This window comes from Cibotium barometz, chromosome 46 (genome assembly GCF_041138505.1).
Source record: "Cibotium barometz isolate CiBa-2024 chromosome 46, ASM4113850v1, whole genome shotgun sequence".
Taxonomy (NCBI): domain Eukaryota; kingdom Viridiplantae; phylum Streptophyta; class Polypodiopsida; order Cyatheales; family Cibotiaceae; genus Cibotium; species Cibotium barometz.
In genome coordinates, this window is record NC_141091.1 from 26,859,282 (window position 1) to 26,875,838 (window position 16,557).

At 40.6% G+C, this 16,557-nt stretch overlaps 1 protein-coding gene across 4 annotated transcripts in view; it reads left to right on the forward strand.

The window, feature by feature from the left end:
• Positions 1-10,867: 10,867 nt before the first annotated feature.
• PEX4 (peroxin4) overlaps positions 10,868-16,557 on the forward strand; it is a 13,056-nt gene continuing 7,366 nt past the window's right edge. Inside the window, exons 1-2 of one of the 4 annotated variants that reach the window (XM_086783935.1) lie at positions 10,868-11,012; positions 11,118-11,165. Coding sequence is in view for 2 of the 4 variants with exons in the window: in XM_086783933.1 (XP_086640059.1) it covers positions 11,163-11,165 (3 nt within the window). In the remaining 2 variants the exon portion in view is untranslated. The remainder of the gene's footprint in view (positions 11,013-11,117; positions 11,166-16,557) is intronic. The other 3 variants (XM_086783933.1, XM_086783934.1, XM_086783932.1) reach the window with 3 other exon arrangements.

Below are 16,557 nucleotides of genomic sequence, written 5' to 3' on the forward strand. Positions count from 1 at the left end.
TGGCTGTTTAGAGGTTAAAATTTCAAAGTCTCTCATTATTTCTCCCACTAGAATTGTCTCTTTGCACATCCAAGCCTTACTTTCTATGATTAAGCATCTATATTCACATTGTGCCTCTCTAATTTCTTTGTCTACTTACATTTCCTCTATAGTAGGAAATGAAAGTAGCCTCTTTGATTTCTTCTTCTACTTCCATTTCCTCTATAGTAGGAAAGAATGCTTCTCCAACCCTAAGACCACATTGGCAACATCTCTCCTAATCTAGGGAGTATTGTTCACTCACAAGAGTCTATTAGGGGAGGTATCTCTTTACCCTCAACATTCATTATTCCCCTTATTGACTATAGTTAGCTGATTGAGCTTCTTATTCAATTTTTCTACTTGTAATCCAAATAGTCCCTTGAGCTTTGTATTCAGTTCAAATAGTCCCTTGGCATAGTTTAAAAGGCTATTAGTGGATTTTGTGGGGGAAATTATATTCTTCTGCTCCTCATTTCTTGGGGCATTATCCATGGATTCCTCGCTATAGTGGTCTTAATAGTTTCTAATCCTCTCTTGAAAAACACACTCAATTGGGTGCTACACGAGTGACCAGATCCCACGCACACGTTTGTACGACCAATCGACAAAAAGCCTCATACGCTAATGCGGCATTGCTGCCTCCTGTGCAGGCTGGGACATGTTCTGGCTGCCGTCGATGTCGTACAGAAATACGATGCTTGCAGCTCATCACAAGCCGCGTGGACTTAGGGCTCTTGAAGCCCCCAGTCTCAGGACTCTACAGCTCGAATTTCAACACTAATGGTGCATCGACGCGTCTGCTACTACAGTGAAAAAAACTAGGGCTGCCCTCTTGAAAACCATTGAAGCTCACATTAAAGCTTCAAAATCAAGTTTTTTCTTGCTCTAATCCTCTCTTCTTTGCTCTAATCACCTAAGTGCTCTTGTAAGGGCTTGTTGCAGATCCTATTGTGGGCTTGAAGTGGCGACATACACCATGAGGTATTCATGAGCCTCATTCTCATCAAGCTTCATCAACATCATCTTCAAGAGCACAAAGCTTTTCAAAGTGTGCTTATAAGCACTAATAGTGTTGATTAATACTAATGAGACTTCTAATCCAACAAAAGAAAGTTATTTCAAAGTGTTTTTAAACACTAAGAGTGTTCTTAAACACTAATGGTGAATCTAATCACCAATGCAAGTGTCATTAGATACTAGAAATGTGCTCTTAAGTACTAATCATATTTTTTAAACACTAATGGTGATCTTAATCACCAAACAAAGTGTTGCTTAACACTAATGTGGTCTTAACCATCAAAGGAGGAGGTCTTTAACACTAAGGAGGCTCTTCTTTATCAACATTGGAGGCTGGGCACACACCATAAGTGCCACATTATAAGTCTTCATCGTCAACCCGCTTCTATGCTACCTAGGAACATAGTTGTAAGTCCTAGATAACCACACCACCATGACATTCTTGTACGCCTAATGTTATAAAGGCAATCGTTTTCATATGTCCAATACCACCTATTCCAAACACCTTCATAGTTGGTATTGAGGGGGGGTATTCAGAGACTAAGGTTATGTAAAAGGGGAAGAGAAGGGTGTGTGTATGAAGGGACTTAAGGTCCACTAGCTCATCTATTTAAAGGTGAAGCTAGAAGGCATTTTGTATGGAGCAAGAAGCCTAGTTGTATTTGAGCAACTTAATAAGCAAGATATTTTCTTGTATTTTGTGTCTCTCTCCACCACATAGTTGATCTAGCATGAGCACCACGAAATCTTATCATCCCACCCTGAGGTGACGGTATGAGGAATATCCCCTATAATATTCTCTCGGATACCATTTTCATCATTAGTGGGGGCGGTGGTCGCTGGTCGATCGCTAATCGCGGGGTCGCATTCTTGATACGCAGGTGGTGACCATGTCTATGCAGTGTAACCACCCTCGTTGTATACACATCTGCCACACCGCATACAGTACTATATATAAGGAATCCAATGCTCATGAGTATCGACCCCCTTCTACACTTAGTACATCCTCAATCCAGATTCTGTCTAGATTGCCATCTAAGCTCTACTTGAGGGCACACGGGTGGACAGCACCATCACTTGTACCTCTGGTGTATAATCAAAATTTTTAATTCCGTCCATTATGTATCTATTGCATTGTCTATTGTGCTTTGTCTTGCTATCTCTCTTTTCAATGTGCATTATTCTTATATGGTATCAGAGCTTAAGTGCTCTTAGCAAGAATAGTGCATAAAGTTTAGTATTTCTTTGCATAGAATCCTAGGAGTGATGGCTTCCATCTCTCCGGGGCTGCTGGTGCACCAGTCTTCTTGTGCATTTGTCCACTTGCCTTCACGGAAGGCAAGCTTGATGGGACAAACTACACTCTTTGGAAATTCAAAATCACTGACTTTCTAGACTCTTATGAGCTCCTAGAAACTGTTCTAGGAATGGATGCAGAACCTATGGGAAGTCTCGACCCCAACAACCCTACAAACATGCTTCTGCCAGATGCTACACTTCTTCGGGCATGGAGAAGGCACAATGCTGACGCACTTTGTGCCATCATCACCAACGTAAGTGATTCTATTCTCACTCTAATTCAACATACTACCAAGGTGCTACAAAAGCTTGGATCATCATACTAAGAAATCAGTATGAGACTCGCAATCATACCAGGATTTTGAACCTGGAGAATCAGCTTGCTCTACTAAAAAGTTTACTGAAGGAGAAGTTGCTGAAGCATTTATCTCAAGGATAAAAAATCTACAAGATCAAATGGCTAATGTAGGGATCACACACACTCGGGAGGAGTTGGCCCGGAGATGCATCCGAATTCTTCCACAGAAGTATGATGGCTTGGCTACATCACTAAACACTCAGGTTAGAGTACCATCTTTATCATTTGAAGAATTTAGTGTTATGTTACTTGAGAAGGAGATGCAGCCCTGAAGACCCGCGATGGTGGTGATTCTACATTTTCGGCCAATGCTAAAGGCAAAGGCGTGGCATCTTTTGATTAGAAGAAGAAGAAGCCAAAGCAGAAGAAATTTCAAGGGAGTTGCTATTCCTATGACAAGAAGGGTCACGCTGTTAAAGACTGTAGAGAAAGAAGCATGCTGAGGAGAAGAACAACACCTTGAAGTCTTCATGGAAGGAAAAGGATTCAATCAACATTGTCAAGATTGAGCTTGAACTCTGGGTCACCATTGAAGAGGTATGTTCATCTACTCAGGCCTCTAGTTGTTGAATGATTCATGGATTTTCGATATTGGAGCATTCCAACACATAATCAGTAAGAAGGGCTGGTATAGTTCCTGGAAGCCTCTACATGAACCCATTAGTGTTGTTGTTGGGGGAATAATCCTGAATGTCCAGCCGAAGGATCTGGAACCATATGTTTTGTGGCAGCTACATGTGAAGAGAAGAAGCTGTCAGATATGCTCTATGTACCCCAATTAAAGAGAAAACTACTATCAATTTGTTATGATGACAGATCGTGGCCTTGAAGCACGCTTCAAGAAAACTAAAGCAAAAATTCTAGATGATGTTAGCAAGGTAGTTAGCAAAGGAGTAAGGTGCAACAATCTCTATGAGCTGAGTGCCCTTACAGTGTTTGCAGGTAAGAGCACAAGCAATCTTTGCCACGAGCGATTTGGTCACATTGGATTTGCAATGCTAAAGGAGATGCAAAAAAAGGGTATGGTAGCTAATTTGTCTATATTTTCACAATTGCAAGAACCATGTGAAGCTTGTATGAAGGGCAAACAACAACGCAAGGCATTCCCACAAGAAAGCAGCAATCGGGCAATTACAGTAGAAAGATGCAGGTTTATTTCCTTCGGGATAAGGCTAATTACGGTATAGTTTTAGGATACCAAAAGGGTGATATAAAGAAGACTCACATAAGTTTAAGTGCTGGTGAGTATTGTAGACTTCTAGCCACCCATGGCTTATAATCCATTGATAACTTTGTGCTACCACCTGGTAGTTGGCTGGTGTTTCGGGAATATCATCTGGAACAAACAGGTCTAATTTTTCAACACTATTGTCTAGGATTTCAGAGTTTTGTAGTACCCGACACCAACTACGAAGGTCTAACACAATAGGGTGCAACGGATAAAAGTAAATATCCTGTGGATTAGTTAATACTATATCTGCCCGTAAAATCCCCATAATGATAGTGGGACCAGCATATCAAGCTTAGTATTTTGCTTGATGAGGGTTAGTTCACCTAGGCTTAGGTCCTCAGACAGATTTATATTGAAGCAATGAGAGGGTTAGTGTAGACAAAAATAGAGTAAGAGCTTGAGAAGGGGCCCGAGTAGTTACTAGCAACTCACCTATCTCCCAAGCTCGCTCAAGGAGTAGGCGCATTTCATTTGTAGGCTCTTGTCCTTGACTGCAGTCTTGTATGGCCAGTTGGTGTTCCAATTCTTGTGGACAGGAGTCATTGGTGTTGAGGAGGTTTGATATGGCTGTTTCTCGGACTATCCGTGCAACATCCAACTCCTCGAAGAACCCTGTTGGTTCCTCCTGGGCACGTCCGGCGGTAGCCTCTCTTTCTTGAGCTTCTAGTCTTTCGGCAGCCAATCTTTGATTGTCTTGTAGCTATTGGGTGACTTGTGCCATTTCCTCTTGGTGTGCTATCATCATTCTCTGCATCTCAACTTGATTGGTGCTAATGGTATCATTAAGGGCTCTCACCTTTTCTACATGTGCCTTGTTTGTCTATTCCCTTTCTTGTTGCAAGTGAGTAGCTCTACTTTTTGCTTCCTTCAGACTTAAGGATAACTGCTGGATCTGGCTTTGTAGCTCCTCTTCTTTGGCAAGGGACGTATGTTGGAGCTCTTGTACCTGTTGGGCATGGATGGTTGTCGTGGTTGTGGGTAACTTCCTTTTGAAGTTGCTCCAGCTTCGCCTTAAGATCCATATTCTCTTTAATTCTTTGGACAATAGTTTGGCTAAGAACCAAATTATTGTTTTCTAGCGCTTTGTACCTGGGCTCTTGCTCTTGAGTGGCCTTTAAACTCTTCATGATCACATCTTGATGTGTGGCCTCTGTTGCTGTCAAGTGTTCTTTTAAGGTTTGTACTTGTGTGTTGGACTCTTGAACTTGCTTCTAAAGTGCACCATTACAATCATGAAGCATATGCGTTGTGAGGAGATGGCATTGCCATACTCGTTGCTCCTGCTCCCAAAGTGTTGTACTTGTGCCCGCTACCCCTTCCAGTCTAGCATACGACATTCAGTAGCCCATCCAAGCCTTCCACCACAGTTTCCTGTAAGAATTGTTCATAGTCTATATTTTGTAGGAATGCCTGAATAATGAATAAGCTTTTACCTCAATCCCCTGTAATCATTCCCTATTTCTGAATACAAGAAAATATTATTTTTCCTTATTTTTACCTAGAGAGAAGAAAAATTCTAGAGAGATAATTCAATATTGAGATATTTTTAGATATAAAAATTCTCCTAATATCTAAAATATATTTCCCTGAAACATAAGTTCAAAATAAATTCTCCAATGTGCATTAGGAATCAATTAAAAATGATATAAGGAACCTTAGCCTAAGAGTCTAGATTTTCAGAAATTTTTGGATTATGGTCCAATTAAGGTTCCTATGGGCCAATAGGATTAATCCAAGTGTTGGGATGAGATAAATCCAAATAATAAAAGAAAATACTCAAAAATGAGTAAATTCTCATATAAGATGAAGAGTTGACCGAGTACAAGGTTTATTAGTTAAAAATTAAGAGATACTACTAAAAAATGAGATATTTTGGAGAAATGATGAATTTTTGACACCTTGGTAAGGAGAGGGGGACCTTTGAGGTAGGCACCTCCTTCACATGTATGGAAGGGTTTTTTAATTCAAAAAAATTGTGATATTTTTATCTCTCCTCTCTCTTGGATCAAACTGGATCAAAAGGGGAGCCAAACTGGTCAAAATCTTGTCCAAATTCAGTCAAACTGAAGCTGGAAAATTCTAGAACCCAATTGGACTCAGTTAGTGGCCTCTTTCACCTGTAAAAATAGACCCTCATTCTTTTGTATTCTCATCCATGAACTATACCATGCCATCATTACATTAAAATAATCATATTTTCTATTATCCCTTAAAAATCCTCTACTTTTGGGGAGCTTGGATCTTCTCTCTCTCTCTCTCTCTCTCTCTCTCTCTCTCTCTCTCTCTCTCTTTTCAACAACTCTTAGAGCTCTCTTCTCCACTTGCTAAACCAATTGATTGGTTGGGGGCTTCACTTCTAGAAAAAGAAGCAAGCTAATCATTGAGGTAAGAATGAATTTTATGGTTTTTTTGTTAATATTCTCAAATGACTTCTCTTCTCAACCCCTCTCAAGCTTGAGAAGTTTTCTAATTGTTTGTTTTAAATTCAAATCAAGTTTTCCCTGAGAATCTTAATGAGTAATCAATAAAAAGTTAATCTTTATACTTAATTAGAATCCTTTCTTATGTATATCTCTCTCTCTCAAAAAGAATAGTCATTCCTATGGCTAATTCTTTAGTAAAAGAATGCTTCTCATTCATAAATTCTTAATTTAAAATCAAACTCTAAGCTTGTTAAGCTAGAGAATAAGAAAGTGATATTTTTATGCTTTTATGTTAACAAAATAATGGTTAATTCTTTTAAATTATTTATAAGTAGTTAAAAACTACTTTAATTGATTATAAATGGGAAAGAGATAATCCTATCAATTTGGGAAAAGAGGAATAATGAAAATAGCTTAATCTAGTAGAATAATTATAATTAAGTTTATGATTATGGTTAAAATTATGATTTAAATTCATAGTTTAGATTTAAGTTTAAGAATAGATCTTCTATCATATTTGCATTACAATGTTTTATTCTTTTAAGAAAAAAATTAAAAATTATTAGTAATAGCAGCAAACCTATGGCAAAATTTTTAGAAAATAATACATATCTTATTTTTATTCATAATGCTAAAAGAGGACTTCCTACCATATTCTAGGATTGGACATCCTATGCAAAAAGAATGATTTTCATCATATTCATGTGAAATAAATTTTAGTATTTATGCATAAATATTTAATTAAAAGAAAAGATAAATTTTTGATAAATTTATTTTTATGCAAAAAGAGGAATTTCCATGATAATTGAGATCCAAGTAATTAAATAGTAAAAGATAATTTTTTGGCATATTTAAAATAATGAATATTTTTATTTTAATTAAAAAAGAAAAATTTTAAATAAATTTATTATATGCATAAGAAATTTTTAAATGATAAAAGAGAAATTCCCATGACATTTGGAATTCAATCATTTAAATACAAAAAGAGGAATTTTTGGCATATTTAAAATAATAAATATTTTTATTTAATTAAAAAAAGAGAAATTATAGAGAAATTTATTTTTTGATAAAAGAGAAATTTCCATGACATTTGGAATTCAATCATTTAAATGCAAAATGAGGAATTTTAAGTATATTAAAAAATGAATATTTGTATTTACTTAAAAGAAGAAATTTTATGGTATTTTAAGTAGAGAAAGATTTAAATTAAATTTTGGTGACAAAAAAGAAATTTTCACCATAATTTCACCTAGAAAATTAGGGTTGATAATTAAATTGGTAGAAAGAATATTCTTAGATATTTTAGGTGGATAAATCACTAAATTGATATTTACCCAAAATTAGATTAATGGAAGAAGAGTATTTTTTATAAAAACTCGATATTCTCATATAGAACCATTTCTTAATCTATTATGGTTAGGAAGGAATGAAATTCATAAAGTTTGAATTTTCTTTACGGCTAGAAGTTCAGTAGATTTTTATCTGAAGAAAATCCTTAGGAATTAAAGTTAGAAGTAAACCGAATAATTTTGGTTAGACCACGACTGTGAGAAGGGCGGCCAGTAAACTACTTGCCCATCTCTTGAATCTGAATCAAGCAAAAACCTCGTGATGACCAATTCCAATTCTTGACACAAAGAATAGACTACTGTTGAATTAGCATAGTTTTCCCTTAATCGAAATCACCAAGAATCTTGTTGGAAATTCAGTCAAATGATGGGTAGATTACCCTGATGAGAGATCAATGATTCTCATTAAGAAAATCTAGATAAAGGAAAAAGGGTTTTGTGGAACCAATCTCGAACCGAGAATTCTACTTGCATATAACCTCTGTTTTCTTTTAAAGGACTGTTTTACGCCAGAATGCTGGAGAAAATATTTGGTATGTGTTTAACTAAGGAGAGACTCATTGCAACAGCTGTGGTGGGGAGAGACGTCGCTCGCGACAAAACCTATCGAGGTCTTGACCAGCCTCGATATGGTTAAAATGGTACGCGTTTGGTACGATGGGCGAGGACCGACGAAGCAGTCCCTGAGTGAAGTGCTAGGACACCTAAGTAGGATCCTAGAGGGTTCTGACCAGGTGATGCACAGGCTCGCGGTTGCTACACCCATGCGTACGTCGAGGAAGATACGGATAAACCAAAAGAATGACTTTTGTGAATGGAATTTTGATATTGGATCTCGTTGGTTGAGCGCAGCTGGTCTTCAACGGAGAGTCCGGATGATAGATTTTGATATTGGATCTCGTTGGTTGAGCAGCTGGTCTTCAACGGAGAGTCCGAATGATAGATTTTGATATTGGATCTCGTTGGTTGAGCAACTCGTCTTCAACGGAGAGTCCAGATGATAGATTTTGTAAAACAATGGACTCAATATTTTGGAGGATTATGATCAGTAATACTATGATTTCATTGAAAGATTATTTTAAAGACAACCGAATCTGTTAAAATGGCAATATCATATTGGGTGTGTAAGTGGTATGACTATCTTGAATTTTGCTTGAAACGCCGGCTAGGGGGCCTGGGAACTCTTGTCCTCGCTACCCGGGCAAAACATAACCAAATTTTTATGAAGGAATCCCACCAATCAAGTGGTTGGGCGGTTGGCTAACCCATGGGCCGTTGGGGTTAGGGTGGATCGGGGGATTCCTGCAATACAAATATTTAAGTTACGTTAGTTAGATTTATTCCTAGAAGACCCTTGTTCTGTGGGAGGGAATCAACGGCGGCTGTGCCTTGCTAAAGGAGGAAAAAAGCGGTGATTCTATGGACCAAGTGCAAGTCTCTTCTTTGATCTGACCATGTGACTTTCGGGTTCGATTGGATCAGTTTGGTTAGTTAAGACTTTTACTCGTTAGATCAATTCTCCCGTTAAATGATTTTCCTGGTGGAATCGCCCGTGCCTTCCGGGCGAGGGAAGTTTTTCCGGGTTCGGTTTCGGAGGAACCGCCGGGTTAGTCTCTTGTCTGGATATCCATGGGCGAGGCCCTGAGTGTGGATCCCTGCCCGAGCGTGAGAGGCTAACGTTGCTTCCGTCTCGACAGCGCCCTCGGAGGGGGCATCGCGGAGGGGGCGGGGGTCTCACATACTCACTCATTCACACAACAATATGCAGGCACACAAGAGCTCCAGCACAAGAGGCAAGGATGCAAGATAATGCATAAGAGACTGAGTGGTGAGAGTTACATTTTAGGTTTTGTAGGTGATCTCTAGGGTTCACACTCTTGGGTGGCCAAAGTTAAAAGTTTGGTCCTTGGGCTTATTTGGCCACCCTCGCTAGTGTAAACACCTATTCTAAAGCTAACACTCTCAACCTAGAATCTAGTGGTGCACATGCAAAATAATACATCACAAGATATTTTTAAGTGAAAACTAGCATTTTCGATGACATCGCGGAGGGGGTGGGGGTCTCACATACTCACTCATTCACACAACAATATGCAGGCACACAAGAGCTCCAGCACAAGAGGCAAGGATGCAAGATAATGCATAAGAGAATGAGTGGTGAGAGTTACATTTTAGGTTTTGTAGGTGATCTCTAGGGTTCACACTCTAAAGTTAAAAGTTTGGTCCTTGGGCTTATTTGGCCACCCTCGCTAGCGTAAACACCTATTCTAAAGCTAACACTCTCAACCTAGAATCTAGTGGTACACATGCAAAATAATACATCACAAGATATTTTTAAGTGAAAACTAGCATTTTCGATCACATCGACCAAATTGGTTGAAAATTGTAGGATGGTCAACATTGGCTGTGTGGAAATCTCTGTGAGTAGTGCTTAATAGCCTAGATGCCACATGGCCAAGATCCCATTATCTAAGGCTTTCCTTAATTTATACTGACAAAGACATATGAGGTGAAGAAGCGAGACATAATGTGACTATGATAAGAGTAGGTGAGTCAAGCCCAAAGTAAGGTTTCATCAAAAGTTTCTTTTACACTTTCCCTCTTCTTTTTAGGCTCCTAGATGCCACCTTCTCATCTGTTTCAAGCTTCATCACATCAATAGGATATCACTTATGTACTAAACATAAGTGTTTTACATCCTAAAAATTGTACCAAAAGATAATTTTTGTGTTTGCGGGAAGATATATATATATATACCGGCTCACAACACATACCCACATTGTGCAGCCTGATGGCATCGAACCTGCAGTGGGACCCAATTGTTCTACCAACTCATCTACGCGCCCGTGGGCAACCAAAAGATAATTTCTATTTATCATCGGGCGGTAGCTCAGTTGCTAAGGTGTTTTGTTGTCAAAACCCAGGTTATGGGTTCGAACCTTGCTGGCTACCCCGATTGATGTGCCCTGCCCCTGATTTGTGGGATAAGGGGGGTCCCATGGGTACTAAGCCCGTCTCTTCTCTAATGCCAAACTTAAAAAAAAAAAAGATAATTTCTATTTATGTGCACAAACAACTTGAATTTGGAGTGTTAGTACATTTATAAGGTTACATGATTGGAAGTTGCCCAAAAAAGCATTTGAAGCCCAAAATGTTTAATGGGCTTAAATTTAAGCATTGACGAGGCACTTCTTAAAAATACTATTAAAGTGTCATTTATTCTATGCGTGTGTGACAAACTAGCTGTGTAATTTTTCCTCATCCAAGGTCCCCGGCTCCCGACTTGCGTGTTAGCGATTTCTGAAAAAGATCAGGTATGCCTTCTGTTGAAATGGAAGAGTTTGCCAGTTTTTTTTTTTTTTTTTTTTGCTTTTCTAAAATCTCATATTTTCCATTTTTTCTTGATGAGCACAATTCAGGACCTTTAGTTGAGGGAGGTGCAAGCTTCTTCTCGCATCTGATACATGGTAAGAAAACCTCGTATTTTTACGTTTAAATTAGAAATCCATTTTATTTATTTATTTGTTTCGGTGTGTGTGTGTTGTGTATAAATCCGTATGAGAGAGCTTAGATTAATCGTTTTGAGCTGCCCATTTTACAGAAGTAAGAAAATTATACCAACTGTGTGGTAGTAAGGTTTGAAAATTGAATGTGGATATGTCACTAAATTTTTCCGCATTCATCACGTGTATGTGTCATGACTTGGCAACACAAGGGTTAGGGTTTAGCAACGTAAACAAAAGCTTTGAGTGTATGTGAGCATAAGTATGCACATCAATAGCCAATGGGTGTGTGGCCTAGCAGTGTGGGCTTGTGAGTGGGAAAGGGGAGATCCTGAGTTTAAATCCCTGCCGGCTCTCCCGGCATTATCCAGGCCATTCACAGCCAAATTGTACCGCCTTTGGGTGGGAGACCAAATCGTCTTTGGGTGAGCACTCAAGTTGCTACCACAGAAGGATCTACAAAAGAAAAACACGTAGAAAAAGGGCATTTTTCATCATTGACACCAAGATGGTTCTAGTTCCTGCTGATGGAGAAGGATGGTGTAGACGCTGCAGATGATGTAGTTTCAATGCAGATTCCTCAGCACGTGCTCAACAAGTGAAGGAGGAGGGATGTAACATGCACCCCACACATACTAGACCTAATTATGTGCCATTTTTGGGTTAGATGAGCACTATGCCCCGTTGTGACTTGTGATCCCTAGTCTAGGGCCATGTCAGGCCAGTTGCCATCAAGCTAGGCTGTGGTAGGTCCATGCAATTCTCATGTGAACCCCACAATTTTGTAACCCACTTGGAGTTGACGTATGTATAGATGTTTTGCAGCTTATTAAGCCATGTGCCGGGAGCATAGTAGCAACGGAACGGGAACGGGAATGGGAACGGAACGAAAGCACCACCAGGGGAACGGGAACGAGAAAAAGGGGGAACGGGAACGAGGGAACGAAAGCACCACCAGGGGAACGGGAACGAGAAAAAGGGGGAACGGGAACGAGGGGGAACGAAAACAGGGAACGACCTAGATAATTCCTAGAAATGATGATAAATCTTAACATACAATGCTCATTTATATAACCAAATCAGAGACACACTAAAGTCTAGTGCACCATAATTTTCATGGCTAGATACTAACACTGAATAGATCTCACAAGTCAAAATAAATTAGCCCACATCATACATGACATAAGTGACAAAAAGCACAAAATGTGGCCCACATGGCACAGCCTAGATAAAAGAAACAATCCAAGTCCAAAGTCCAAGCCTCAAGGTGACATGCAAATAGTAAGGAGATATCATGCATGGCTACTGCCAGTGATGCCATCAAGGAGACTATCATCTATGTCATCCAAGAAAGCCATATCATCAAGACCAACATCTGCAGCATCCAAATCTTCAATCCCATCCTGACCAGGATCTGCAAGTCCATGTGTCTCCTCATCAAGCAATATAAACTTCTCTGGTTTGGGAGATGCCATATCACCAAGCAAGCGCAAATTAGCACTTACAAAAATCAAGTCATTGACTTGTTTTGTCCCAAATATGTTCCTCTTCTTGGATGCAACATGGCCGAACACACTCCATAGCTGCTCAATCGGAGAGGAGCTTGCACCTCTAGACAAGATCCTTACTGCCAATGATTGAAGCTGTGGTGTACGAGCCCCATAATCCTCCCACCATAAAGCAGCCCCTATCTTAAACCTCTCTCTCTGTGCATCAGCCGATCCAAACCTTCCCAACTTGCTGCGATAAAATCCAAGTTGGTCTTTCACCAACCTTCGTTTATCTGCATCACGAACCTGCCTAGAAAGCACTGTCTCCCAACCATCCATCACCTCATCATCGGCCTCTTGTCCACATCCTTGGAACTCGGGATCCAAGACATACGTTGCAGCATGCATAGGAGAATGATAACCATTCCATCGTGCTTCACATAATTCTCGAACCTCTGCATATTTCTCATCAGACAAGCCCATTTCCCCTATTTTCTCGATCATTCGGTCAGCCCCCTCATAAACCTTGCCAATGCATGGCTCCCGTCCATCTGCAATCCGCATCAAGCGCATGATCGGCTTCATCATAGCATTGATAGTATTGACTTCATCCCAAAATGTGAAGTCTTGTATGGTTCTTGCAACCTCTATGCCGGCTCTTGAGCGAGAAAGTGCCCATCCTATCCACTCATTGCATACAACCAACTGCTTCAAAGGCAATTGCACTTTGGATAACCTCTTCATCATGAGAAAGTTATAACCAAAGCGTGTCTCTGAGTACTTCAAGAGATCCTTTTTGGCCGATCTCTTGTGGAATTCATTCAAAATAAACTGATGGTTTTGAATGAAGCTTATTATCTCCTTGCCTTTTTGAATGTGTGGATCAACCCATGGCAAGCTGCCAACATCCTTCAATAAGTTGCTCAAACAATGAGCAAAGCATGGACTGAATGTGATATGCGGATACCTGTCTTCAAGCTTAAGACCAGCTGCTCTATTTGTTGCCTCACCATCAGCTAAGAACTGAATAACATTCTCTGGTCCAACTTTCTCAATACCTTCGGCCCACTCTTCCACAAGCTGATCTGCAGTTTTTCCAGTCCCAGAAGCATCATGTGAGGAAATGAATTGCATTCTTCCTCGAGAATAAGCAACCATGCCATGAATGGACCTTTTTCGAGTGTCACTCCAACCATCTGCAATAAGTGACACACCATTCTTTGCCCAACTTTCATGCACAGACTCTAAAGCACATTCAATTGCAGCTTTCTCCTTTTGCAACAAGGTGGTGCGTATGGTCTCATATGAAGGAGGCTTGTATGTTGGGCCATACCGTGCAATCTCCTGGACCATTTCAATGAAATATGGAGACCTGGCAACATTGAATGCTACATGATCATGATAAAAGAACCTTGCAACAGCTGCATCTACCCTCTCTTTCTTGCGGGGATTCCAAGCTGCTCCCAAGGTTTGCTGCTTGCCGGAACTTGCACCCATAGACTGCGAATCTTGGGAAAATGCAAAGCTCCCAAGTCCTCCATACTGTTGTCCATCTCCCAAGTGTACATCTTCCCCTTGTCTACTGAAGTAAGATGCATCAATTGCCGGTTTCTTTCGTGCACATGCTTTCTCCTCTTCACTTGGGTACTTTGCCAAAAGCTCTCTACGCATTTCAGGTGTTGTCCCTGGGCATTTGTTCACTTGTGCTTTTTCATTGTTCACATGGCATAGATGTGCTCTCACACGGTTTGCTCCTCCTGACTTCTCTTTGTTACATTGCTTGCATTTCCATCGTGTTGCACCTCCCTTAGATGAATACCTTTCTAGCCTTTCAACCTCGTCCCACCAAGTAGCGTTCGAAGCCGATCGCTTTGAACCCGAGTAAGCCATGATGTCTGCAAATTCGGGCAAAAAGTTGAATAGGCTTTCAAAGTTAACCATTACAGAGAAATGAGTCCTTTTTTTTTCTTCTGTTTAATGGGGAGAGACTGTGCACTGTGCAGTGTGCAGTCCAGATTGTGATTCACCATAGGTAATTTTTAAAACACCAAAAGTTCAAAGTTCAAACAAAAAAAGAGAGAGAGAAGAAAGAGAAAAGCTTCTTGCTGCCTTGCCTTTTAGATGAATGTAGTCACTGTGTGTACAGTGTACACTGGAAGTCTGCACAGTGCAAGGGCTGGGGGCCTGGCTGCCAGTGGCTGGGGCGATTGTGCTATGTAGTACAGAATGTCAAAACAGCTGCCGTACGGGCAGGACAGTATGGGCAGTGGACTCATGGAGTCGTGGACAGCAACGGCGACTACACTGGTACAGGCGTGAACTCCGAAAAGCGACGGGCGGCGAAAGGCGTACGGGACCGGTGCGAATTTCCGAAAAGCGCCTAGCGCAAGGCTTACGGGCTTCAATTTAAAAAACAAAAATCCACGTCATTAGCACGTTCCCACGTGGGGGAACGGCAGGCTCGCATTCCCTCGCCCGTTCCATCTCCCGTTCGACCATCGTTCCCTGCCGTTCCACCTCTTTTCGACCACCTCAACGTTTCACCATTCGTTTCCAGCGTTCCACTGGTCCACGCGATGGGGGAACGCGTTCCACCGTTCCCAATGGGGGGAAACGGGGTTCCCTTGCTACTATGGCCGGGAGATGTATGGCAGCTTATTAGGTCATGTGCGAGGCCCCACACATCAGGTGACATCAAGTACAAGGCAATAGAGTTGTTTCGGGCAGATTTGGGCCCATCTGGGCAGGCCAGATGACGTGGGCACTTGGCAGGACAAGAGTAGTCTCAAGATTGTAGTAAACTGGTTTTTTTGGCAAGGAATCATTCGAAGCATCAAGATTGGCTGTTGGTAAGTTTGGATGCACATGCCAGTGTCATCAAGGAAAGAAAGGAGAGATGAGAAGGTCAAGGTGAAGAAAATTTGTATTGTACATATCTCAATTCCATAGTAAAGAAAATACAGAAAGTTGGGGTCTTTAGTGGGTTTTGGGATGCAGTTGAGTGTTTGTGTATCTCTCTCCTCTCCTCTCAGTGTTTGCAGCACAATAATTGCATAGTTAACTTAGTAATCTAGGGGTCAGGCTCCTGCCTATGTCGGGGTGTGTGTGTGTGTGAGAGAGAGAGGGAGAGAGACTGTGTTGTTGGTATATTGTGGGCAATCCATATTCTCTTAAAAAGGTTTATAGACCGTAGTGTGTGAATGGATATTAGGATAGGTGAAAGCAAGGCAAAAATAGATGGAATGTCCAAAGTTAGTGCCTAAGATCTCCTTGACACAGCGTGTACTGCAGAGAGAGACTCTATAGGCTCTGATAGCTTAGGAATGTAGATGGGAAATGATAAAATCCTACGCACATATATATATATATATATATATATATATATATATATATGCATCATTATGCTGGTCGGCTAGCTAATAACACTATCAGTTTGTGCAGAGGATTGTCCATGAATTGGTATGACTTGGCCAAAAACTGTTCCTTAGCCGACACTTTTGTGGCACCTATGTTGGCGAGTCTCCCGTGCTTGTTGCTCGATTGCTCTTGCGCTTTCTGTTTGACTCCTATAGCCAACTATGCATACCTAGGGTGAGGTGTGTCACATTCTCCCCCACTTGCATATTGTAGCTGTCCTGAGCTGCACAATGTCGACATAAAGTATCCTTTCATAAAATGAAAAGATCCAAGGAAAGCTCATCCAAGGTACCCAAAATCCTAAACATTGTGAGACCAATTTGCGTCCAGTGTGAAAGCTCACATTTGTTTTTGCTGCGTTAGCACATAGACCTGCAAAGAAACTTGCGGTTCTACCGGATCCAACACTTTTCGTTTGGCCAACCATCCATGAAGAAACATTGCAACCG